Source organism: Protopterus annectens, chromosome 3.part0 (genome assembly GCF_019279795.1).
Source record: "Protopterus annectens isolate FY-2018-M chromosome 3.part0, PAN1.0, whole genome shotgun sequence".
NCBI classification, from domain to species: domain Eukaryota; kingdom Metazoa; phylum Chordata; order Ceratodontiformes; family Protopteridae; genus Protopterus; species Protopterus annectens.
This window is the reverse complement of record NC_056731.1, coordinates 899,821,452-899,849,109: the sequence shown is the minus strand read 5'-3', so window position 1 is coordinate 899,849,109 and position 27,658 is coordinate 899,821,452. Positions and strand designations below refer to the sequence as shown.

At 37.9% G+C, this 27,658-nt stretch overlaps 1 protein-coding gene across 1 annotated transcript in view; it reads right to left on the bottom strand.

The window, feature by feature from the left end:
• PRKDC (protein kinase, DNA-activated, catalytic subunit) overlaps positions 1-27,658 on the bottom strand; it is a 4,917,417-nt gene that overhangs the window by 3,730,890 nt on the left and 1,158,869 nt on the right. The window contains exon 14 of the mRNA XM_044065724.1: positions 20,521-20,607. Coding sequence (XP_043921659.1) covers positions 20,521-20,607 — 87 coding nt within the window. The remainder of the gene's footprint in view (positions 1-20,520; positions 20,608-27,658) is intronic.

Here is a 27,658-nt window from a genome sequence, read left to right as displayed (position 1 = left end):
GAGACTAAACAAAAGACAATACAAAAACCTGAGAAACTGGAAGCACTGCTGTATATATGTGGATATAAGATATAAACAGTTAAAATATATTTATTCCCTTTAATCTTGTACACAGATCAGGCATATTTTTATCAACCAGAGGAGAAGTTTTGGATAGCAATTAATAAAAAGATGAAGGATTTTATCTTGGGGGGGGGGGGGGACAGCAACAGTCAAGTGGGATAAGCAGACTCTTCCAACAGAACAAGGCAGATTGGGATTACCCGATTTGAAGGGGTATTTTATAGCTACAAAGTTACGGCGCCTATACATAGCACAAGCAGAATCTATAATTCAAAGTGGAAAGGGATGATAATGAAAAGGGGGAAGCTCAATAAACAAGGAGACATATTTTGGATGCAGATCTTTAATAATAATAATACAGCATATTAATATTTATAAAGTAGCAGAAAGCATTTTAAGAACTAAGCCAACATGGGAATGGAGAAAGGAGATTCTACCGATAGTAATGACTGCAATTAGGGATACAGACAATAAGCAAGAGGGGGCTGGAGTTTACTGTAGAAAACTGACAAAAGAACCAAGGTATCGAGAGCAAATAATTCGAGAGGGAAAGGTAATAGAATGGGAAGAGGCCAAGAATTTATTTGGACTGCAGGCTATATATATAGTCTTCCCTATCAAGGACTGATATAAGAGTATAAGCAAAAAGAAAGAAATAGAGTCCTAAACGAAAAACCAGCACTAGTAGAGTTTTTAGTAGAATCTAGAACAGAAGCTGCTGTTAAAAAAAGAACAATTAGTAGAGCATATAAAACATTGCACGATAGCTATTAGAATCAATCACACACGGTTAGAAAAGATTGGGAAAAGAAATTGGATAAGAAATTTACAAAGAAACAATGTCGGGATATAAGTAAGTCTCCCAAATATGCACCAAAGTCTAGAATATGTAAGATTTTTGCTTGGAAATGTTTACATAAACACTTTCATACCTCAAGTAGACTACAGGGAATTTTTCCTGAGGTAGACAGCAATGTTGGAGGTGTGATAGGGAAGAAAGGAGTAATTGGGAGCATACTTTCTGGGAGTGCAATGAGTTGGCAGACTTGGAGATACTGCGTGAGCAAACTGGTGTACGGGGAAATGACTTCTGAGCAATCAGAATTGCCTACACATAGCAAGGCCTTGCCGAGTCTAATTATGGTGGCTGCCAAAAAGCAATTACTAGAAAATGGAAATGAAAGTCTAAACCAACTGCTGTAGAAGTAGTGAATATAGTAACGGAGATAAAACAATTGGAATTGGGATCTTTAAAAAAAGGTAAGACCAAAATAAAGAGAAGGAAAATGGGAATTGTGGGATGAAAGCATACAGGGGAGAATGAAGTTTAACAGAAAAGCAAGATTTGAATGAGCTATGTAATGTTTGACTGACAATGATATGGGGAGATAACGGATGTGTAATGTTTGCAATTAAAATTATATCAATATAGTCTGTGATGTACAATGCTTGCAGCTAAGATTAAATCAATATGGTTCGTTTTCATTTATATAAATGGGGTCTATGGTTAACAGAAGAAAACATCCATTGAACGGAGTTTACTCAAATGCAACAAATCAAAACTGCTGTTCATACAGGCATTACATCATAAACAAAACCACAGATCAGTAACAGTTGGCCAACTTTGGGATCATCCAATGATGCTGTCAACTTCAACTATACAAAAGTAACATTTGGAAATACAACTTCTAAAGTGCACACTCTATAAAATAAAGGACAGAATGTCTCTTATATGTTAATAAATAATATTATCCCCTTATAAATGTGCAATCTCTAAGTTGATATATACAATTAGTGGGGGGGGGGGCAGCCACCCACAGAAGGACAATCCGGTAAATAAACACCAAACGCTGCTTATGTTGGGGGCTGCAGATGATTCAGATGTTGGCCAACTATTATTCAGTGATTTGATTTACAATGAAAAGCCTATACAACGAAAAGGAGTTCCAACTGTTAGTATGTGAATAAACGCCGCTCGATGAATATTTTCTTCGATGATCAACTACAGACCCATATAAATGTAGGACTGCCAGTATAAGTGATAATTTCATAAAGATGCTTCTTGTTTAAAAAAAAAACAAATAGCTAGAATGGAAAGAGATGACATAAAATAGCAATGTATCATCAACCAACAGGGAAGTCCCCAGGAACAGAGAGTAATGCTTCAGTGAAAGCTGGATGGGAAGAAAATGAAGATCTGGAAGGTTTTGTTTAACATTTTAAAAGGGGGGGGGAAGAGTACCAGCATCTTGGAAGAAATTTGTGGTGCCTGTGTACTCACAGAAGGTAAAGACCCTTCAGATCCAGCTTCATATATACCCATTTCAAGTTTAAAAACAATTGCATTTGTCTGTCTTAGCTAAGACAATGGCAAATATGCTGCCAAAATAGACAGATTTGGAACAGTATGGTTTTGTGGAAGGGAGGCAAACATTTGACAACATTAATAAAACAATTATAATCCAGAGGGAAGCAGAATAAAACAAATGCCACTACTGTTGATGGGTCTTGAAGCAGAGAAAGCATTCAAAAGAATCAGATCACATTTTTTAAGAGTGAGGCAATGGTAGCATTTGTGTTCCCCGAAGAACAGCAGGATTAATTAGGAGGACATATGAATGGTCAGAGGCAAGAATTAATGTGGGAGGGCTCCTTTCTGACAAGCTGTGTTTGAACATAGGAACCAGGCAGGAGAGTCCTCCACCTTTAGTTGCATTACATTTAGATGCATTAGCAAAAAAAACGAAGGGACTCTCGAATTCATGCCTATAACTAGTATGGTAATCAAAAAATGTCAGCTTTATTCAGAAATATTTTATACTTGATAAATCCAGAAAAAGATATTGTGGCGTTGTGGAACACTAAGACAGTTTCAAGGAATTTCAGAACATACAATAAATTAAGTTATAACAAGGATTATAACAGCAAACTATGTATTCACACATGAATTTGTTCAGCAATAGCCATATTCATGGGGAGAAAATAAGATGAAGTGTTTGGGTGTCTGGATTAAAAATGATTATATTACGGCAGCTAAGGACACGTGGGAAGAGACTGAACAAGAGAGAATACAAAAAAAAGAAGCTGGAAGCTCTTGATGTGGATAGTAAGATGTACGTCATGAAAAATATTCTACTCCCTTTAGTTTTATAAACAAATCAGGCATATTTTTATCAACCAGAGAAGTTGTGGCCCATAATTAATGAAGAGTTGAAGGAATTTATTTGGGAGGGGATAAGTTGATTCTCCCCATAATATAAGAAGGTTTAGAATTAATTCATTTGAAGGGATATGTTAGAGCATCACAATTAAGGTTCATATAAATAACACAAGCAGGAAAAGTTATAAGTCAAACTGGAAATGAATTATGATGAAACAGGGCTGTCGAAGTTTGAGAATCAAGAAGAGAGCAGGATTTTGGATGTAGTTCCTTAAGGAGAAGGAAAACAGCCATACAGAATACTGTATTTCTAAAGTGGCAGAAAGTTATCCAAGAACTAAACGAATACAGGAATTGAGAAATGAGATTTTACCAATAGGGATGAGTGCAAATAAGAATATAGAAAATTAGGCAAGAAGGATAGGAAGTTACTGGAGAAAATTAGAAAATGGTCCAATGGTTTTGGAAGCAAATGACTAGTGAGAGAAATGTACTAGAGGGTATGAAGAGGTCAAGTAGAAGCTTGGACTGTGGGTTGCAGACTGCCCTCCCTACCTAACAGAGTATAAATAAAGGGAAAGGGATGGTGAATTGTTAAATGAAAACCATGTTCTGGTAGACTTTTTAGTCGAGTCCTAAACAGAAGTTGCTGTAAAAAAAAGTAATAATTAGCAGGACATACAAAATACTGTGCAACAGCTATAGGAATCAATCAGAGGTGGTGCCCAGGCAAGTATTTTTATACCCAAAGAAAACTTCAGAGACTTTTTCCTCAAGCAGACATGCAAATGCTGGAAATGTGTGTGTGTGTGTGTGTGTGTGGGGGGGGGGGGTGAACTTGTTTTTGGGAATGTACTGTTTTCTCAGATTTTAAAAATTCCCTACAGAGTGTAGGGACAGCAAATGGTTGTAACCAAGGATACAAGCCGGAAATGTCTGAATGGCCCACATACAGTAAGGCCTTAAGCTTAATGCTAACAGCCAAAAAAAGCAATTACAAGAAAATGGAAATTGAAATCAAAACCATCTTTAACTGAAGTACTGAATATTGTAATGGAGATAAATGAATTAGAGACAAGATCTTTAGAAAAGTGAAGCAGCAGATTATACAGAAATAAATGGAATTTGTAGGGGAAATACATAAAGAATAATGTTCTGGAGAAGTATTTGCAGTGCTGAAATTTAAAGGAAGTCCGGAACTAAGCAATTTATGTAATGCCGGAGTGAATGAAATTTGTTAAAATTAAGATATGTATACTGCATGAAAATAAAAGGAAATGTTATTACAGTTTGTTTACTTTTCTGTTACTGCATATTTATCCATGTCACTTATGTTGAATAAAGACGTTTAAAATAAACAGCACTTTTCTGAAGGAAAGAATGCCTTTTGACTGGCAGTGTCCAGAAGAGCTCCCAAAATGCTTATTTGCTGAGAGCAAATTAATAAAGATTTGGGCACATTCAGAGTGCTTCAGAGTCTGAAAGCAGATCAAGGTGAACCCCCCAAGGCTGACTCTCAAGAGTAAGGGACAGGTAAAGGTAAATATGACCACTCTTGTTCCTGCAATATGCAGTTACTAAACCCAGATAACACCCTGGGTTCAGTTAGCAAACCAAAGGGAAGTAATTAAAGTGGTAATAAGTACCCCCCTGCTTTGAATCTCCAGTAGTGCTTGTGAGACCTGGCTATGGGAATGTGGAGATAGGTATCTGAAATCCAGGGTAGCAACAGATGGTGTCAGGAAACATGACAAAAGATATGGGCTGCAAGGCTAACATTCTCAACTTTGGCACTCATACATTTGTTTAACACAGTTCTCCACAACCTGCCTTTTCTTATCAATAGGAAAGTCTTGAGTGCAAAGATTCCCTTCTTCCTTGTCAGGTACTCCCCATCTACAGTGCAGGAGCTCATGTAATACTGAACTGATGACACAGATTTGTTCCTTGGGTTCCAAGGAATGCCTGAAAATCTCGGTTACTTTATGAAATAAAGTCCATTTCTCTCTCAGGTCTGTTAAGACCATAACACATTTAGTGATTATTCCCCCCCATCCTTTGACGAATATCCAAAGGCTACCCCAATTCTTTCTGGAAGTGGTGTTAAGGGAAGGAGTCAATGGGAAAGAGGCTTTGGATTAGGGTGGAATATGAAGGGAAGGGTAGAATTCTTTTGATTCATAGCTGCCTCCTTGAGGTGTCTTATTACTCAGGGGCTCCCAGGTTCCCCTTCTGGTCAGGGTGATATTTTCTCCTAAACTGGCCTTTCCTCCTCATTGCTTTTTTCCCTTTAACCTAAATCTGACAGCCACACTGAACTTTCAACTCTTAGCATTTGCACTGAATAGGGATTCATCCATATACGAGCTGAAGAAAGAATTAAAGATGGCACAGGCAAACATCTCTCTCTTATACCACAGATGTTCTGACCCTGACATCAAGGTGGGACTGATATGCCTGGCACTGAGAGGGGACAAAGAAAGCTCTGAATGTCAGGTAAAATGACAAGCCTTCCATAGCAGAAACCCAAAAAGTGGGGGGCGGGGGGGGGACAAGAGAAGCAGCTAACTAATAGTATACTACCAAATGATTCAACAGTCATCCAAATACCTGCACAGCATACCTACAGATGGGTTGCAGTTCCCTGGTTTATAGACCAACCTTTCATTAAAATAGTCTAAAAAAGACTGCCACACACAGGTGCAAAGAAAGTCCACACTGCTGTTCATGCAGCTACAAATAGCAATTGCTGTTGAAATAAAACACAATTTTGTTAAGTACCTGTTTAATTAGCTTAATAACAATATTAAGTGCACAATGATCTATATCAGCTCTGTGTAATTAAAACTGCAAATTAACTAATTCACCTTTATGAGGAATACAGGTATACAACAACTGCACCTCTAGCATACACAAATACCAGTTAGGTTCCCACAGTGCTCTGATTGTATGCTGGAGGAAATATTTGCTATACTTGTTTGCTTTTGTTTACTGGGAAATAATTACCTGGGGAGAACAGCTTCATTAATAAAGAAACCACAATATTCACAGTAAAACTGGGAAGACAATATTTACAAATATTTTGTCAGATATATAACCACATTTGACATAGATCAGAAACATATATAATTAATAAAATAATGTTTTTGACAAATAAGTTTGGATATATTCATATATATAAGTATCTCATATATGCAGCTAGACACCTGGACAGAATAGGTGCACCATACCATAAGGTTTTTTTCATTTAGGAGAAGCCCAAGAATCATAATCAGGGCCTATGCCACATAGGAGCAGTAAGGTAGTATCTTATACATCAGCAGCAACAAACTATAGCACGACAGTAGTACAGAGGCATGTCATAAATACGTGAGTAAACTGTTGTGTCAGGAAACACTGGTAAGTGGTTACAGGGCGAACGATGCTCATCTTATGGCATTCGTACTGAACTGCTATATATAAAGTGATGACGTTATGAGGGCTTACTCCAACAAGGTATGATCACATCACATGATTAAGTATATTAAGTATACTGCGGTTACAGGCAGTGAAAGTAGTGTGTACTCTGGGGACTCTATTAATCTAGCCAAAACACAAAGTAATGGGGCCAAACATATTTCTAAAAAATTATGAAATCAGTTCTGTAAGTGAACGTTTGCCCAATATGATGGGACTTCCTTAGGATATTTAGCTGTCCCTTTTATGAATCTTTGGAGAAATGCAGAAATATTGCAGACTAGGACCATTTATCCCTTGAGAGCAAAAATGTTGCTACACTAAAGCTATTTCAGTTTTAAAACTGAAAATTGGGTCCAAAACATTATGAAATTAATTCTGAAGTTGTGGGACTGAGATATCACCTCCATACTGTAATCTACCCCATCCGATAACATTAAGCCGACACCTTAATCTGCTTGTGCAATAACTACTTATTAGGTTGCAAGGCTACTGAAAGACGTGTTCTTCTCAGGATAGATGATGCTTGGAGTGCTGCGTATTATCTTGTAAAGACTTAATTAAGGCTAAACTATCTGAAACTGAAAGGATTCACAGGATGAAATTCAGTCACAGACGAAACTTCTAACAATGCAAGAGGAATTTTTCTACAAGATGCTTTAATATCCATGTTGACTGCAATTCCCATGTTGACTGCAATTCAGTAGAAAAGGCGGAGGGTACACAACTTCTTTCCTAAACTTGCTTCAGAATCAGATAAACTTTGTGTACAAAGTTGTTCACATCTGAACCGCAACCCATATTTTGGCACTCGGATGTTGTCTAAAAGTTACAATGGCTTCATCTTTTGCAGTGCTTTCTCCAACTCCATTCCTTCTGTGAATATTTTTTTTCTCAGAAATTGTTTTAATTTTTCAAATACATTTAAATGAATTCCATAGTATTTATACATAACATCTTAAATAACTGTACACTATTTACATTAGCCTGACACTATAAAGTACAGTTGTGTACCTACCATAAATGTAGATGTTTGAGTGTATTCACTGTTGCAGTCATTACACTTGGGTTATCCTGCTGGCAGGCTACCCACAGTCGGTCTGAATTCCAAAGTCCTGGTCCGGCGTCGATTGCTGTCGCCTCTTCCCTGACATCAGTGCGCCAGGGGTATAAAACATGCAGCCAACACCATTTTCTTCAGTTTTTCTTGCCCCAGATGTCAGGTGCCCCCAAAAGGGTAGGCTAAAAAAACATTGCTTATAAAAGCATGCACTAAAATAAACAATACCTTCATTTACAAGCAAATACACCACATAGGTTGTATAGGATAGAGAAGTACAGATAAGTCCCAGCAAAGAAAGGGGGATGGTGGGTGGGTAACCTGGACTGCAACAGTGAATACACTCGAACATCTATATTTATGGTAGGTACACAACTGTACTATGTTCATAGTGTTTCACTGTTGCAGTCATTACCACTTTGGTTGAATCCCAAAACTGAGGTTGGGCGGCTGGGTCTAAATAGAATTAGGAGTGGCTATAAGGCCCTGCAGAACTGCAGTGGCAAAGCCTGCTCTGGATTTGGAGTAAAGAGTTAAGTGATAGTACTTAGTAAAAGTGTGCACTGAAGTCCAAGTTGCAGCCTCCAAAATATCCTTGGTTGGTACTCCTCTGAGGAAGGCTGCTGAGGTGGCTGCTGCCCTGGTAGAATGTGGTCTAATGCCCTTAGGCACTGATTTGCCATGTTGTGAATAGCAGAAACGAATGCAGTGTCCTATCCATTTTGAAACAGCCTTTCCTTGTGATCCTGCAGCATATGCCACTAAATGCTGCTCAGTCGTTCTGAAAGCTTTAGTTTTGTCCAAGTAGAAGCGTAGCTGTCTATGTCCAAAGAATTATTCTGTGGGTTTGGGTAAAAGGTAGGCAAATGGTTTGGTTAAGAGCCACACTGGACACTACACCTTAGGCATAAATGTTGGGTTTGTCATTAGAGAAACCCTGTCTGGATGGAAGATAATAAAAGGTTCCACAGCCATTAATGCCTGTAACTCTGAGACTCTTCTTGCTGAAGTTACTGCTAGGAGCAGAGCTGTTTTCCATGATAAGAATTTTATCTCGGCTGTATTGGCTGGCTCAAAAGGAGGCAGTGTGAGTTTTTCCAAAACAAAATTGAGGTCCCATGCAGGTATTGGTGCTCTCCTTGGAGGCCTTATGTTTTTGGCCCCCCTGAGGAATTGCCTAAGCAATGGATGTGAAAAAATAGGTGGGTCTGTACTGTAATGAGCTGAAATGGCAGAGGTATGGATCTTAATTGATGAGAATAGGCCTTTGTCCAGCATCTCAGTTAGATATTATAAAATCTGAGGAATATTTGGAACAAGCGTGTCAATTCCTTGTGACTGGTTCCAAGCACAGAATCTCTTCCATTTTTCTGCATATGATTTTCTGGTGCTGGGCCTCCTGGCCTCCAAAATAACATCCATAACCACTTTAGAGAGAGGTGTATTCTGAATGGTCACACTATCCGCCATGCAGCTAGATTTAGCGTCCTGAGTTGGCTGTGCAAGATATGATTGTTTTGTTGCGTCAGTAAATGAGGAATTTGAGGCAATGTCCAGGCTGGGCCTTGAGACAAGCTCCTTAGGATTGGGTACCAGTGTTGGCATGGCCAATCCGGGGCAATCAGTATCATCTGTGGTTTCTCTTGTCTGACCTTTAGGAGTACCTTGGGGAGGAAAGGCATATACTGTAAGGTTGCTCCAGCTGAATGACAAAGCCTCCACTTTCCATGCTTGTTTGTGATAAGTCCTTGTGCAGAATCTCTGAAGTTGCCAGTTGTGAGGGGAGGCAAAAAATCTATGTCTGGGCATCCCTACTTCCTTGTTATCATGCTGAAGATTTGTGGATCTAGTTTCCACTCATGAGGATCCATGAGGTTTCTGCTTAGTTCGTCTGCCAGAGCATTTATTTTTCCTGGCAGGAATTGTGCTTGCAGGTGTACTTGGTAAGTCAATGCTGTGTTCCACAAAATCATGGCTTGTCTGCAGAGGGGGTAGGAATGTGTGCCCCCCTACTTGTTTATGTACCACATAACTGTGGTGTTGTCCATCTTTATCAGCAGCTGTCCTGGTTGAAGTAGGTCCTTGAAGGCTATCAGGGCATTTTGTACAGCTAGCATCTCTTTTTGATTGATGTGAAGATGCCTTTGGCTTGGGGGCCATGTGCCTTGAACACATTTTCCTGCCATGTGGGCCCCACCAGGCATAATCTGATGCATCCGTTGTTAGTGTTTGCCTGGCTGTGGGTAAAGTCAATGGCTGTCCCTTGTTGTGGTGGCAGGCCTGTGCCCACCATCGAAACTCCTATTGCAGGCAGGGAATGAGTGAAATTAATGATTCCAGGCTGTGGCAATGTTGAGTCCAAACACTTTTTAGATACCACTGTAGTTTCCTCATATGCAGTCTTGCATATGGAATTAGCAGAATGCAGGAGGGCATGTAGCCCAGAGCCTGCAGAATTTTTCTTGCAGATAACTGGGTCTTTCTTGCCATGCTTTCGAAGTAAGAAGTCAGTTGCCTTTGTTTGTCTGGCGTGAGATAAGCCATCTGGGCAGTTGTATTTAAGCTTGTACCCAGGAATATCTCGAGAGAGGGTACTAGTTTTGATTTATTTTCATTTACTGTGTACCCTAGGCAAATTAGTAATCTTTTTACAAACGCCAGATGCTTTAGTAGAATGTCTTTGGTCTCTGCTTGAATAAGGCAGTCATCCAAGTAGGGATATATTTGAATTCCTCTGTCTGCAAAATGTAATTACTGGTGCCAGGCATTTTGTGAAGACCCTGGGCGCAGTAGATAAGCCAAAGGGCAGTGCAGAGAATTGGTAGTGCATTGAGCCAGCTATGAATCTGAGGTATCTTCTGCAAGATTGTCTGATTGGGACATGCAGGTATGCCTCTGAGGTTCAAAGTTACAAGCCAAGCCTTCTTGCCCAGAATGGGCAGAAGCTGCTGCAGAGTCAACATTTTGAATTTCAGAACGTCCAGAAAAGTATTTAGACTAGACAGGTCCAGAATTGGTCTCCATGATTTGTCCTTTCTTGGTACTAAGAAAAGTCTTGAGTACAATCCTTGTCCCTGTTCTTGTTGTGGCACTGGCTGAATAGCTCTCATGTCCATGAGAGATGAAACTTGTTTTTGTGCCTCTGCCCATTGACTGTGTGGCAGGTCTGGCATACCTTTTGCCTTTGGAAGGGTGTGAAAGTGGAACCTGTAGCCCTGAGAGACTATATTTAAGACCCATTTGTCCTGGGTGATCATGTGCCAATTTTGTGAAAAAAGTGCTAGCTTTCCCCTAAGGGTGCAGCCAAAAGATAAATGCTTGCCATTGGCAGAGGGAAGTCATTGGGACTGTTTACTATATGGCTGTGATTTGCCTTCTCTGCTTATGGAGGTAGAAGCTCCCCATTGTTTGGGCCTGTATGAGCCCTGGGGCTGTTGTCTGCCTCTAGGGCATCTGTATCTGCCTCTGAGGCCTGATACGGGAAAGGACCAATTCTTAGAAGGCCAGTTCCTGCTAAATCTGGGTGGCTGTACCTGTAAGAAATCCTTTACTGTCTGCATAGATTTAGCTTTATCCTCCATTTTCTTCAACACCTCTTCTGCCTTAACACCAAACAAAGTATCATGCTGTAATGGAGCATCCAATAATTTTGCTTTAACATGATCAGGCAGAGTCTGTTCCTTTCACCAAGCATGCCTTCTAATGACAGAACCTGTTACAGTAAGTTTTCCCACTTATTCAGCTGCATACAATAAATCCTGCATTTCCTTGTTCTCAGAACAATCTGAATTTGTCAACATTTTCTGTTTTAGCAGACACATTAAGTATCGCTGATATTTAAGCATATGAAACTGACAATTTAAAGCCCTTACAGCCAAGGTAGCAGAAGTGTAAACACCCCCCCCCCATCTGTCCAGTGCCCTAGAATCTCTATCTGAGGGGACAGGGTTTTTTGCAGTAGCAGCCTTGACCCCTTTGGGACCCTGAGAAATGGTTTCTGTGTCAGCAGCAGGGTTTTTACATAGAAATTTATGAGAATCTGGAACCCTGTAGTATATGTCTAACTTAACAGGTGCAGGAGGTAAAGAGTCGGGAGACTGAAATACATCATCTACAATGTCTAGAACAGGTGGAATAGCAAGAGGTCTGTGCTGAGGTAGTAAAAGACTCTGAGCTTTTTCTTAGAATCTGAGTAATCTTGGCTTTCCCAATGGAAATGCTCCCTCATGGTATGCAAGGTTTCCCCAAAGGAGTAATCCTCAGGAGGAGGAGCTGAAGTGATAGATTCTTCAGCATCAGAATCCTCATAGGGAGGAATAGAGTACCCCTGTTCTGAAGAGGAGTCAGAGGAAATGGAAACCTGATCAGAGGAATCATATTCAGTGTCTTGCCTGGGTCTCTTATCAGGAGGGGGATGGGAACCCCTGATCAAAGTAATTAGGTCTTCGGCCATTTTGAGCATCTGTTTCTTAGGCATGGAAGTCTGTCCTGGAGAATGCTGTACTTGCTTCCTTTGTCTTTAAAACTGGTTTAATCTTTGTCTTGGATGCTGAAGTTGGCTTGATATAAAGCTGTGTAGGTCTGAAAACACCCTCAGAAGCCGAGGCTTGCTCAGCGGCTCCAGACCCATCTGAGGGATTAGTTTCCGAAGGCCCAATACCTTGAGTATCTAGAGGCCTAGTTGTCTCCATGTGGGAGTCGGAGGCGGCCTCTGGCTCTGAGGGAGCAGGTGTCAGGGGCTGCGAAAGTGCCTCACTGAGAACTGGCAACTGGCCTAGAAGAGGCTTTGTCATTGGTTTTGGACCTTGTATGCCTGTCCTTTTCTTTTTCCTTTCGTTTTTTATGAACTCCGATTGTCGGCTGTTCCGACGGCATTATATAGTTAAACCTTCAGCCAAAGTAATGAAAAGCAAAATCGTACTGACGCTTAATAGTGCGTTGATTAAATACAGCACAAAACAGACAACTAGCAACTTCGTGGTCAGGGCCAAGGCAAGGAATACAGTAAGAATGAAAATCCTTATGAGGTATTTGCTTCCCACAAGAAATACAATTAACTTTCTGACATCAGTCTGGAGCAAGAAAAAAGTTTTCCCAACGGGGTACTTAGCTTTATAGAAGACTTCGGATCGGAAATTCAATTTCGAAAATCTCAGGAGTCGGCCATCCAGCACTTGCGAACTTCTTTTGCTTTGGGCACCGCGTGGCAAGAAAGACTGAAGAAAATGGCATCGGCTGCATCTTTTATACCCCTGGCACACTGATGTCAGGGTAGAGGCGACAGCAACCGACGCCAGACCAGGACTTTGGAATTCAGGCCGACTGCAGGTAGCCTGCCAGCAGGATAACCCAAGCGTAATGACTGCAACAGTGAGATGCGATGAACATCAGATCTTAATGTATACAGTTACTTTACAAGCATGTCCAATCAATCAGAGTGTCTGCTCAATTATTGTGTGGTGTCAATCAACGATAAGACTTTTCCCCAAGGGTTGTGGATAAATGGCTTTGGATAAATTCTTAGTTCTTTAATTTTAATTTCCAATAATGCTGTGGTCTTCACAGTAGGCTGTAGAAGTCTTCCAAAGTTGGTATCGTGTTTGTATTCCATCTTCTTGTTATACATTTCCTTGGAATTGTAAGTATAGTCTATACTAGATGCATGTTTGACCTATTCAAATGAGGACCTTTGTTCACATTTAATAATACAAGAGCTTTAGTTAAATACATTTATTCTTTAAATAAAGCTTGTAGAAAGTTATTAATACCATTCCAAAATGGCTTCATTTTAACACAAAGAAAATGTGGTTCCCATCTGCATTGTGTACTTGCTCACATCTCCAACAAATTCCTTTTATATGTTGGTGAGGGGTGGGAGGGTGGCATAATGGTTAAGGTGTTTACCTTACAGAGGCAAGGTACAGGGTTTGATTCTCACATGGGGTAATTTGCTAGGCTCAAAAATGGCCCAGAAGGGCAGTTAGCCTAGTACTAATCTATGAACTTTATGAAAGAACTAATTTTACTAATTCTGCCTGGGGTTAAGAATGCTCTGTGCAACCATTTCCAATTAAAAACTTTCCAGTATTGTGTAAAGGATGTATATTTTATGGATAAGATATTTGTTTTATTATCTTCAGCTAAATGCATAGTGTGTCCTTTTGTACTACATCTCCAATATGAGGTTTTGGGTGTTGTTTTACAGTTATCAATATTTTGTAAAACTTTGAAATACTGTTTCCCATGTCAAAGTCATTATATATGATTTCATATATGTATTTTGTAAATGTAAGTATTTCTTTAAATGAAGAATTGTTGATTATTCTACTTAAATCTTGCAAATATGACAGAATACTCTGTAAAGTTAGCCAGTCCTGTTGTGAAATTTTATATGTTGTTTTGATTACTTGCATATCTAAAACTTTTAGTTCTTTGATACATTGGAGCAAACAAATCCTTTCTGTCCCCAGGAATTAATAATTTCTCTATACATTTTATGTGGAAAATTGGTGTTAAAAGATCAAACCAGATTTTTAAATCTATATTTGCATTAACAATTTTCCTAAATGAGTAAATGTAATAATTAATCATATGAGTTTTAGTGGGTTTAGTTATGTTATACTGCACACTATGCGCCATGGCAAATAGTTTTTATCTGTTTGAAATTTTGTTTGTAAATCAAATTAATTTATTGTTATTACAGTTAGTAATTCTTCCCAATTTGCAGAGTAATTTGGACTTAGCCAATCAGATAGTTTTAGATATTGTTTTTATATACGTTTCTATATCAGGAAAGTTTAATCCTCTCTGTTTCCATGGTCTGATATGATGTATTATAGCTATTTTGTTTCTTTTGGGAAACCATAAAAATTTTATTAGGCATGAAAGTATATTTCTTTTTGGTAACAGTTATACTGCTACGGCTATATATAGGATCTTGGGCAGTAAAACCATTTTTATTAACTGTAGTCTAACTTCAAATATTATTTTGTTCCATTTTTCCCACAGAGATTTTAATTGTTGATATTATTGTAGTTTTTGAGACTAATTCATTATTATCCTTGCATAACTCAATTCCTAGACATTTAAAGGTAGATTCTTGTTTCCCTATGATGCGATCAACCTTAATCTGCAGTACTTTTTTTTTTTTTAATTTAAAAATAAAAATTTTGATTTTCTGAAGTCATGTGAAATTTGTCAATTAATACATGTAATTCTTCTAATCTCTCTTTTGTATTAGATAATGTTAGTAATATATCATCAGCAAATAGCATTACTTTAGAATTGTATTGTTCATAAACATCTATTCATTTGATTTTTATACTGTTACAAATTGAATCTGCCAATATTTCAATAGCCAGAGCAAATAGAATCAGTGACATGGGACATCCTTTTTAGTGCCTTTTGTTATATGTATAGATTCAGAGGTAAAAGGACCTAACTTGACATACGCTAAATTATTTGTATATATATTCTTTAGGAGATGAACAAAGGATGCAGGAAATTCAAATAGCATTAGGATTTTGAATAAATAGTTCCAATTTAGGGAATCAATGGCTTTCTCTATATCTAAGCCACTTATGAGTGTTTCTTTATTAACAATCTAGAAGAGAAATTATCCTTTTAATATTGTCATGTGTGTGTCTATGATATACAAATCCAGTTTGATCATTATTTATTGTTTTGGATAGTGGTACTTTCATTCTGTTAGTTAATATTGTCATAAATATCTTATAGTCATTATTTAATAATGATATAGGTCTATATGAGGTACAGAGGTTTGGGGATTTGTTTTCCTTTAGGATTGGTGTAATTAAGGAATATCTCCAACAGGGTGGCATTAAAGCTTATGACTGAATTTCTAATAGAGTTTCATGGAAGAGGGACAGTATCTTTGAAGGAAAAAGTTTATATATTTCTATAATTATGCCATCTATACCTGAAGCTTTATTTTTACCCACTTTTATTGCATCTGTAATTTCTTTGTAGGTTATGGGTGCTTGCAGATCTAGTTTTAATTTTTCTGGTATTTTTTTTTTTTTTATATTAGAACATTTTTCATCTAGATTTAATTGATCGATATGTATTATTTTCTTTTTGGAAATGTTCCATATAGTGATTTCTATAGCACCAAGAAAGTCACCTACATCCGAGACATTTTCCCTTTCTTTTCATGGAAGATACTTTTATTACCTTTTGATTGTATTTTGATTCTTGTGGATAAATTATCCAGATATTTGGGAGAAGTGGCCAAGGTGTTCATTTTAAGTTTTTCTAAAGCTAAACTAGTTTTGTGTGTTAGACTTTCACTGTATTCATTGTTTAATACTTCTACTTTCTTTTTCATCTCCAAATGAGTGATTTTTTCAGCTTTTAATGACAAAAGTTTGTATTGTAGATCTAATAATTCAGAATCCCATTCTCTGATTTTTTTTATACCAAGTTAGGGTTTTACCATATATGTAAGCATTTAATGAGTCCCATATCATTATTTTATCTCTGTGGTGTAATCAATATCTAAGAACTGTAATTCAGATAATAACCAGGGTTTGAACTCTAATTTTAGTTATATATGCTGGAATTCTAGAGTTAAAGATTAATGGTTTCTACCCATTTTTAAGTTTTAGTATCAATGAATTGTGGTATGAAAAGGGGCAGGGAGTGATTGAGAAATGAATGATTTTACAGTGTAAGTCACGTGCAGAAAATATTTTATCTGTTCTAGTTTGGGTATCAACTCTGTGATCTTGATGGGAAAACAACAAAGACTTATCTTCTTTAAATCTGAAATTATCTACAAGATGAAATGGTTCTACCCACTTGGTTTAAAGCTTTTGATACAGCAGATGTACGCAGCGGTCTTATTTGCAGTTTCAGAAATATCAAATATACAGTTAAAATCTCTTCCCAATATTAAGTTGTCTTTTAATTATTGGAAATGAAATCCAAATGTTTTTAACTGTCCCTGTTTCAATGCCTGGGAACCAGTATTGATTGGCAATGGTCCATATTCTATTATATTTAACTATTACTAATGCTATAAGGTCTTTATCTTCATACTTACAAATTTCTGGATTAATCACGTTTTCCATAAAATTGTTATCCCTTTTGTCTTGGTCTTGTAAGTGGATTGCACCAATATCATATATTCCTTAGGATTCCATTAGTAATTGTCATTTGTTTTGAAATGAGTTTCTTGAAGGAAGACAATTTGTGCTTTGTTCAGTTTTAAATATTTCAGTAGATTCAAACTCTTGCTAGGATTGTTTAAGCCATTGGTATTTAAAGATAATAAAGTTAAATCCATCTTAGGTTATTTAGACTATGTATTTTGTTTTACTGCAACTATTAACATTTTCCTCTGATAACTATTAAGTATATGTTTGATCTTTTAAAGGAAATTATCAGTTTTATAATTTGAGTGTTTACCAATAAATTATTTTTTGGTCAGGCATATTAAAAATGCTTTTGTGAAATAAATTTAAATTAATACATGTTAAACAAAACTAAGATCTACACTAGCCATGGAATAAAATTCATTCCTAATCTGATGGATAAACATAAGTCCATCAGATTATCACTCATACCTTGACAATCCAGAACATCTGAGCTCCATAAATTGAATCATATGGAGAATATTTGTAATAGGAATAAAAACTGACAATGAAGGTAAAGCTTATACAATAAGTAGACATTTATATTAGTATTCTGTCTAATCTACAGTAGTACTATATCTGTTCAAAGTAATATAAATATTGCTTATTCCTATTACAATAAAACTGTGATAACTACACAAATGTTTTATTTTTATTTAAAGTCTAAAATATCCAATTGCACAAAATAAATTTATAGTGCTCCATTGTACATGTCATATGCTTGGATATACTCCTGCTGTTAGATGTAGGAGGACTCTTGTTTTCTGGAAAGTGAAATGATTAATGGAGAAGCTGGATGCATTAGGAAATATACAGTTATTGAAGAATCTGAAGAATGCCTTGTTGACCTTAAAGTGAGGTCAGTCACATGAAATGACATGAGAGAAAGAAGCATACATACATCTGCTTAAACTGGGCTTGGAAACCATGCTTTCATTTAGATGCAATCACTGAAGCCAATGACTGTGAATTTTATCCTAATTTTACGCAGAATAAAATTATTCAGTTTTTTAAATTCAGATTAAAATGTATGGGCTTTTACTCTAAAGCACTTCACAAAACTACGGAATTTAAACAGCACTGCAACAAAAAATATCCAACACCAACTTGTTGCAATGTAGTAAAACAAAAACATTAAAGATCACAAAATCAAAACAAAACACTAACCCAGTGAGTGAGTTGGCTGCCAGACTCTTGAGCAAGCAAACAAATCAAAGAAAGTAAGTTTAACTTTAAACTCCTACAAACAATAATCCAGACATGCACTTCTTCAAAATGCCAACATAGATGAGATATAAATTGCCACTCAAGTTGTTTGAAGGAATCTGCAGGCTCCCAATTCACACCAAAATGATGAGACCTGGAGCAACACTAATCAAAATCTCACTACAGTGCAGAAGCACCACAGGAAAGTATTTTAAGGACAGCTTTGTGACAAAAACTGCGTACTGTTGCTCACATTCTGAAAAAAAAGGCAGGGGCACAAAAGCAACATAAAAGTCTTGCCCTGGTGTTTTCTGCAGAGATTCGATTAAAGGGAAAGAACTAAGATGGCAGGTTACTCTCCTTTCCTGTTTATGAGTGTACCTTCATTGTCAGTGATATCACAACAAGGAAGCAATAAATAGAACAAGCTAATAAATGCCATATAGTGGCTGGATTCACCAAGTCATTACCTAATGAATGCTTGTAATACATTTGCATTGTCACACACTGGCTGAATTCACAAAGTCATTGCCTAATAAGTGCCTTTAAGTTATTTATAAAATAAAAAATATAATCAAGTAAAGGAAGTGATGCAGAAGATAGAGGATGAATTAATATCAACACCAAGGGTTGTAGTGCATGAGTAACAGGAGTCAAATGCACCTGCAGCTATAACAGCTTTAGCTGCACGATTAAGACAGCAAAAGGTGGAAAGAACAGTTATTGAATTGAATGGGGGGTATAAAGGGCTTGCTTATTCAAAGTGTACACTGAATATGTTTAGGGCTTATTATGAACACCTGTATAAAGATAAAGAAACAGAACAGGCAAAAGCTCAGAGGATAAGATATTTGAAGAAAAGTACGCTCTCTAAACTTTCTTCCCAGAAGAGGGATTTCTTAATTATGGAAATCTTAAAAGAGGAAGTGAAGGAAGCCATAGAAAAGCAACAGAAAAAAACCCTCCAGGGATGGATGACCTACTGACAGAGATTAGGTGACTGGGGGGTCAGATAAGGATGTTAAAATCTGGACACAAATATTCAGACAAGTACTGACAGCCTGGCAGGTTGTAAAATCATGGAAAAAGGAAACAGTGACCATACCAAAAGAGGAGTGAGACCCTAAGTTGGTGGCTTCTTAATGACCATTTACAATTCTGATTCATTACTTATGAAGTATTCATGAATATCAGGGCTAGTAGTATGGAACCAGTCTTGCCTGATTTAAAAGGCCTAGATCAGTACAGATTTCTCTTGGAAGGGAGATCTTCTGATGGTTTAATCTGTACCTCGTTGATAATGCACTTTTACTGTAGTAGTCCCTGGATTACAAATTTCAAGTGACCTTACTTGTTTGGATATAATATGTATATGCCTTACCTGCAGTCAGTGTACCAAGATTATGGTGGAAATATATACTGTAAAATAACACTGAATACTCTACTTCTATATATGACTTTTACATGCTGCATAGACTACATTTGACAGATGTCTGAGCAGAACACGTTAAATACTTTATCAGTTGATGTGACATGGTGATCACATGTTAAGTTATTTAGCCCTGATTGTTATACACTGCATCTCAAGATTAGTTCATTCAAATGTTTGTAATGTGAAGTTTTTCTCCCTTGGCCTCTACTGAAAATGGGCTTTGCCCAGTTGGACTTTCTGGGTAAAGGCAAATAAGTAAATAATTAAATAAATACACCTATATTTGCATTAAATGGTACATGCCTCACCACTCCTACAAAAATACTGAAAGCAAAGTTAAAGGAAAGGCAGTGGACATGATGATGCTAGAGAACAATGAAACTCAAGTATAGGGGGGCAAATGCCATTAAACCACAAGCAACATGGAAAATTCAGACATTAGTGAGATGCTTACACTTCAGCAGTTTTGGAAAAGAAATGGGATGCAGGATCTACTTGAGAGGACTGCTTAAAAAGTACAACTTACCACTGTTTGGCATTTAGATTAATAGTTGGAAAAAAGAAATTTGGACAGCGCTGTAGTGCAGTGGTAGCATTGCCACCTCACAACAAGAGGTTCTTCGGTTCGATTCTTGGTTGGAGTGCCTTCTGTGCGGAGTCTGCATGTCTTCCTTGCGTTCGTGTGGGTTTCCTCCGGGTGCTCTGGTTTCCTCCCACATTTCAAAGACATACGTCTGGAACTTTTCTCCCCAGGCCTCTGCAGAAAATTGCCTTCATTCCAAGTCGGACTTTCCCAGTGAACAAATGTTAAATGAATAAAATTTTCTTAAAAAACTTAAACTCATCCAATCATTTATTCAGCACCACCAGCATCAAAACCAGCATTTTAAACCCTACAACACGCACACACCTTATTACTACATTACATAGATCATGCAATTCTGTCAAACAAGAGATGCAGAGCAACTCAGAAGTATACTACACTTACCTCTTTTCCAAACTTTGCAAACAGCGCAAAGCAAGCAAACCTCTCAGGGTCTTCAGGAGTTTTCTTACAGCTCATTGGGCTGACACCCTATGAGGAAAAGGTACAAACATGTCAGATTACAGTAATTTGATACAACTTCTTTCTCTGTGTATCTTGCTGCCACAAAGGGTATTTAGGTTACTACATGAGCAAAAGAAACGAACACTTAAGCCTATTAATATGCTGTTTGAACAGGCTGCTCTTCAATGGCAACATACTTGCACTACAAACTGAAAAATACTTCAAGAAAATACACGTGGAATTCAGTTTTTTTTTTTATTGGTATTTGTTTTCTGGGGTACAGCACTGATATCTCTGGACTTTTTTTCAGACACAGCTTGGGAGCAGTGTCTGGTTAAGTGACTTGCTTGGAGTCACACAGTTAGGCAATGGAGGCTAAGGGAATCAAACTTTGCACCACTAGTCTACAGGAAACCGCTCATTACCAGCTCCTTAATTTGCTAAGCTAACTGCCAGACAAAAACCAGGAAAAAAAAAATAACTGGAAGAAAACAAAATGACAACTTGTGCTGCAAACAAAACCAGAGCAATGGGCGAGCAAGCAAGTTAGGGCATTTCCAACGATGAACTCAGGAGCAGGCAAACATACAGTTTGACAGAAAACCCATGCGTTAATAAAGATGGTAGATTATTTTACTGTTAGAAAATCAAATAAATAATTTTTGCAATCTTTTAGAAGTCTTGAGATTATGAACTATCCTCTCAGTTACATAAAGTTGTGAGGATACATGTGCCTCAAAGTGCTGCAGTTTATTAAAAAATAAAACTTTATTGTTGGCTCTTCGGCACAGACAGATGGAGCCCTGGCTGCAATCCACTGAAATAGGTTTGATTAGTGATGGAAGCAGGTGGTGCAGCAGTAGCGTTGTTGCCTCACAGCAAGAGGTTCTCCTATTCGATTCTCGGCTGGAGTGCCTTCTGTATGGAGTCTGCATGTCCTCCCTGTGGTCGAGTGGCATTCGAAAGACATGCGTGAATGGGTGTGCCTTCGCTGAAGGTTGGGCATCGGGCTGGCAACTCTGCACCATAAAAATCTACTGCCAATCATTAGCGGACCGGAGTTCCACTGTGGCGACCCCTAACTGGGAAAAGCCGAAAAGACAGAGTGACGGAAGCAATGGAGAAGATGGGCAAAAGAAATGGTACTGAACGTCTAACACTTGCTTGCCCACTCCAAGGGAAGAGTGGGTGGCTGCATCTCACTTTTGAAAGACTACCTTGCAAAGGCTGGATCAAGCAACAACCAAATTGGGTGAAGTAATGCCCATTTCGCAGTGTTCGAGGGAAAGTTGTGTGAAGGTACATACCTATAAACCTAGTACTGCAAACCCTGCCTCAGCAGTTTCCTCATCACTACAAGGGTATGATAGAAAACGCATCAACCAAACCAGATTCAGATAACTTGATTCTAGTCCCAGCTGCCACATTCAGTGGTGGTTCCAAAAACATAGATCCCCAACTGATAAAAAAAAACGAACCCATCACCAAACAGGTTGGTATGCAGAGTTGGACAGGAAGGGGAAATAACTGAAAGGGCCAATTAAGCATGGAAAGGGACTATAACAACTCCAAAGTAAAGACAACTTTAACACTAATTTAACTGAAAAAAATGGGACAACATATGACAAATGTGCCATTGTTATGGTGGAAAATCCAGTGATAAATATTTAATGCTGCTTAGGAAAACAAAACATGAAGCAGCAACAGATTACACAGTATTAGGAATCAAGATCACAGCCTAGATCTGCAGGAATGGATGCATGTTAATGATTTGTACAGGTATATCCCCCACCCCAGTGTCGGGTGTCACATTAAAAAAAGTTCCAATATGCTCATTTGTTCATACAGTGTTAGGCGATCAGTACACAGCAGATCCTATGTACCACCATATGGTGGGGAAAAGGGGATTTTGGGATGGGAATTTTATTTTGGTATAATTTCTGACTACATACACTCCTCAAAAACAAAATATGTAGTTAAATGGAAAGTACAATTGCGGTGAGAACTTACTGAAGTTCTAGTTAGAGTTTATCATCACAGTAATGACTCCATAGCTGGCATAACTTCCAGAGCTTGATACTTTCCTCCTCTACACTCAGCAGACTTCCCTCCACCCAAGTCAGTGGTTTAAGACACATACTGTCTGGCACTACCTTCACTTTTCTTGCCCTGGCTGGCATAAATTGGGAAGTTTTGCCAAGTACAGACTGCCCGGTGAAACAGTCCCAATGACAACAGACCAAGCTACTTCTCTTGGCACAAGATGCTCCAAGGAGAAAAGGTGGCAGATGAGGAAAGATGGAAGATTTGGATTACAGAACCCACTTCAAACTCAAGGATGCCCAAGCAATAAAAGAGAGGGAACTGATACTGCAACAATGAACATACTTGAACACCTACAATTATTCTAACACAACTATACTATGCTCATCACCACCATATTTTTGTGGTAATTAAGTTTCCCCAGAGTGTATTGTCTGGTAGTTCAGTCTCCCAGAGTGTACAGACCAGCTGATGGCTGACACTTGGAAATAGCATTCAACCATGGCAAACACTGTCAAGGCCTTAAATGCAAGCCCTAAACTACAATGCTTTGAAAAGGTATAGGCAGATGACCAAACAGTTGCTCCTAGAAGGAACAGTGTCCTGCCCCTCTCAGAAATGCAGTAGTCCCCAAGCTGAATGGTCCTAACATGTCCCAATATATTCTTGGCATAAACAGCAGCAAAAGTAAATACAGTGTACTAACCATTTTGTTATGCTGTTTGCTAACGGTCTTCCCTGTCAAAATAAAAGTCTGGCAGACAGTGTGGAGGAATAAAGCTATGAGCAGAAAGCAGCTATAAGCTGTGAGCTAAAGCAGCTATAAGCTGCTTCCTATGGTACAGTGTTTGATTCCATCAGATTTCATCTGTCTACTGTGTGACCCTGAGCAAGTCCCTTAACCAGGCAGTACTTTGAATAATTGGGCTAAGCTTATCAGTAGTCTCCTGGACTACATGCATTCTAATTAACTATGAACTGAAACGAAATGAACTTGTCTGATTTTCTAATTTGCTTATTTCTAAGTAAAACCTCAGCTGTCTGTACACATCTGAAAATGCAAAATCTTTTCCACCCTTTGTTTGCGTCTTTCGGCTTTTTCCCGGTTAGGGGTTGCCACAGCGGAACTCCGGTCAGCTAATGATTGGCAGTAGAGTTTTACGTGCTGGCTTGCCGGGCCTAACGCACAACCTTCAACGAAGGAACGCCCATTCACGCATGTTGTCACACAGAAGACGCTCTAACTGAGAATCGAACGGGCAACGTCTAACTGAGGCGACAATGCTACCGCAGCACCACCACCGCAAAATCTTTTCCACCCTTGAGTTGGCAAATTTCAAAAAATTTCCCCCTTACTCTAGAGGGTAAAGAAAAAAACAGAGAAATACACAACTTGATTCAAGGTTAATGCTGTTACCATCTCAGGCATGAACAGGTTTAGGGCATAGGGTGGCCCACTCATCACGGACTATCAAGAATGTTTCTTTATATAAATAGGGTTTGGATTTTTAAAATTCAAATGTTACTTGCCATTACTGAAGCTGTCTTCCAGAAGAGAAATTTGAGGGGTGTGCTAACAGCAGGCTCACAGAAGGGGGCAAAGTAATTTTTCTTAACGCATGGTTTAGGTCTCATGGTAATCTCTGTTTTTGCTGGTCTCAAAAGCAAGACCCCCAAAGAGAAGCCATTTTACTAGCATCTGGGAATAGTGGCAGGTCACAGGCAAGCAGGCTGAGATGGCTGACACACGTACCTTTACCAAGGCAAAAAGATAACCTTATTTTGTAAAGGTCTGACAGGTAGGGGAAACACCAGGGATACCAATGCTGTAGCCAGCCCCTGGCATTTGTTAACGCATCAAAAGGAAAATAATTTTCAGCATTCTAGTTATGACTACCTTGTATTAGGTTTCCTAGCCTCCCTTCTGAACTAGAACACATGATCAGAAAACATGTCTAAAATGAATGAGTGCTAAATCATCCACACGGTTAGCATTAAAAAGTTTTCCGAATGAAATAGTCTGGTAACCCTTGCCATATTTTAAGATATTTCCAAACTGAAGCAGCAGGACTAATTCTGACCTTACCAAACTCATTAAAAAGAACCAATGTTGCCTAAGCCACAAAACAGTTACTAACAATATTTTCAACTCGTCTTACCTTATCTCCTGCGTACCCCCAGATTTAAGGGTATTAGAGCAAAAACATAAAGAACTAGTCCTGCCCAGTTTAAGGAGAAGGTATCTTTTTCCAGGACCCAGTTGTTGCTGTCTTGGCAAAAATATTAATTTTTTTTTTCAAAACAGGTTTATTGTTTTAACATATAAGAGAAATATAACAATTTTATAAAAGTAATTAAAAATAGGTATTATTATAATATTCAACAAAACAACTAAAGTATTTACAAAGACATCCACTACAATTAGATCAATTAATTAAACTAAAATACCGTGCTATTGAAATTAGAATTTTTTTAACAAATTTTGTAAATTATCCCATACAATATAATATGATGTTTTTCTAGTTGTTCTCATTCTAATTGTGCTTATTTCCAAATGGCACATTATATTCATAACATTTTTAAATTCATTGAACGAAGGAGGTGTATCTGAAATCCAATTTCTAGTTATTATTTTCCTGGCCACTGCTAGGATAGATCATAACAAGGGAAGCTTAATCTTTCTAACACATTGAGGTACAGGTGTGTTGAATAATATAAGAGGCTTAGAAATAATGAAATTATCTGTAAAAAGAGCCTGCAAAAATTCATTAATTGACTTCCAGTATTCTTTCAACTTCATACAGTCATAAAACATAGGAGCCCAGTCAGCATTAATTTCTACATTACATCTCTTACATAGATTATCTTTATTATTTATTTTATTCATCATCAAAGGTGTATAAAAAGATCTATGTAAAAATTTCCATGTATAAAGTCTCCAGACAATGGAAGATGTAGTTCTATAAGCAGATTCCAATATATATTGTTTATCTTGTTGAGTTGGTGGGTCCCCATTAATAGAGGTGAAATAATTCCAGTATGAATCTACACTGTAAAAGTTTCTTGTCTGATAATTTTATGTATATATGAAAGTTTACCTTTATCAGAAACTTTATGCTGTAAATTTAATATCAAGTAATCAATCAGTTTTGGAATAGATTATTTAACTGTTATAGACATTAGATCTATTCTATCAATGAGATGTCTAAAGATCTGAACCTCTAACCAGCAAGTTTCTCTTCGATCAAATTCTTGTTTTAAGAAATCTAGATTTTTAACTTTATTATCAGATATCAGCTGATACCAGTACTTTAGATCATTATCTATAGCTAAATGAGCTCCTTCAGAAGTAGATGACATAAGCATACCCTGAGTATACATTATAGGGAATACAATAAAATTCCATTCCCTATACTTAGGGTGCATGAATATAAAGTTACGATAACTAATAATAATATATAATGGGTAACAAACCATATGTTTAGGTGTAATAGGTGAAGTACAAAATTCCTTTAGCAACCACAACATGGAGTTATTTACAATCATATTTTTGTGTGTTAAGGAGACTTTCATGAAGTGCATACTAATTAGCTCCCAATAATCTTTCCATTTTGCGATATATGACTGATCTATTAATAAAGTAATAACTTTTATAATAGAAGAGATAATATATAAATTAAAGTCTGGAAAAGAAATACCCCCTTGAGACCAGCTATTAGTACGTTTCTTTAATGCAATCCTAGGTCTATTAGGTGCCCATAAGAAATTTAACATTAGTGTATTCAGTTTCTTGATAATTATTTTTGTAGGTGAAAGTATTATTGATTGTATTAAGTATAAAATCTTGGGGAATATTATCATTTTAATAATTGTAAGTCTCTCCTCCATAGTAAAAAAAGTACAGTTTTGTACCTACCATAAATGTAGATGTTCGAGGATTCCATTGCTGCAGTCCTTACTATTGGGTATAGTCCGCATCCAGTCGGCCCGAATACCAGAGTATAAGGCTGACGTCGGTCAGGGCGCATTAGACTGACGCCAGTGCGCCAGGGTACTAATGCGCATGACCGGCCATATCCTCAGTCTTTTCTTGCCCCAGATGTCAGAAGACCCTAAAAGACAAGGCCCAAAATACCTGCACCAAAACATGAACAATATATACAAAAATATAAGCAGGTAAACTCACCTACACTACCACCCCTAAACACAGAGGGAAGGAGGGAGGGTAATTGGACTGCAGCAATGGAATCCTCGAACATCTACATTTATGGTAGGTACAAAACTGTACTATGTTCTTCGTTCCATTGCTGCAGTCCTTACTATTGGGTAGAATCCCAAAGCAGAGGTAAGGGAGGCTGGCAAATCATAAAGAAGCAGGAGCTGACAACATGCCTTGCAAAACAGCTGTGGCAAAACCAGCCCTAGACTTAGAGTAGATAGGAAGGTGATAATGCTTAGAGAAAGTATGCACTGAACTCCAAGTAGCTGCTTCCAAAATATCCTTAGTTGCCACCCCCCTTAGAAATGCTGTTGAAGTGGCAGTAGCCCTAGTGGAATGAGGCCTAATCCCAGCTGGAACCTCCTTGCCATGATGGGAATAACAAAATGCAATGCAAAAGCCAATCCACCTAGAAATAGTTTGTTTTGACACAGGCTTGCCCTGCGAACTCAAAGCAAAAGAAACAAACAACTGCTGAGACTGCCTAAAATCCTTAGTCCTGCTTAAGTAATAGCAATTGCCTGTGTACATCTAAAGTATGCAAAATCTTTTCCCCTTTATTTTGGGGTCTGCATAAAAAGTAGGCAAATGAATAGTTTGGTTTAAAGCCACACTAGAAACCACCTTAGGCATAAAGGAAGGATTAGTACGTAATGATACCCTATCCTTATGGAAAATCAAAAGGGCTCGACTGCCATAAGGGCCTGCAACTCAGACACCCTTCTTGCAGAAGTAATAGCCAACAAAAAAGCAGTCTTCCAAGACAAATATTTCAATTCAGCAGTAGCCGCAGGCTCAAAAGGTTGTAGAGTAAGT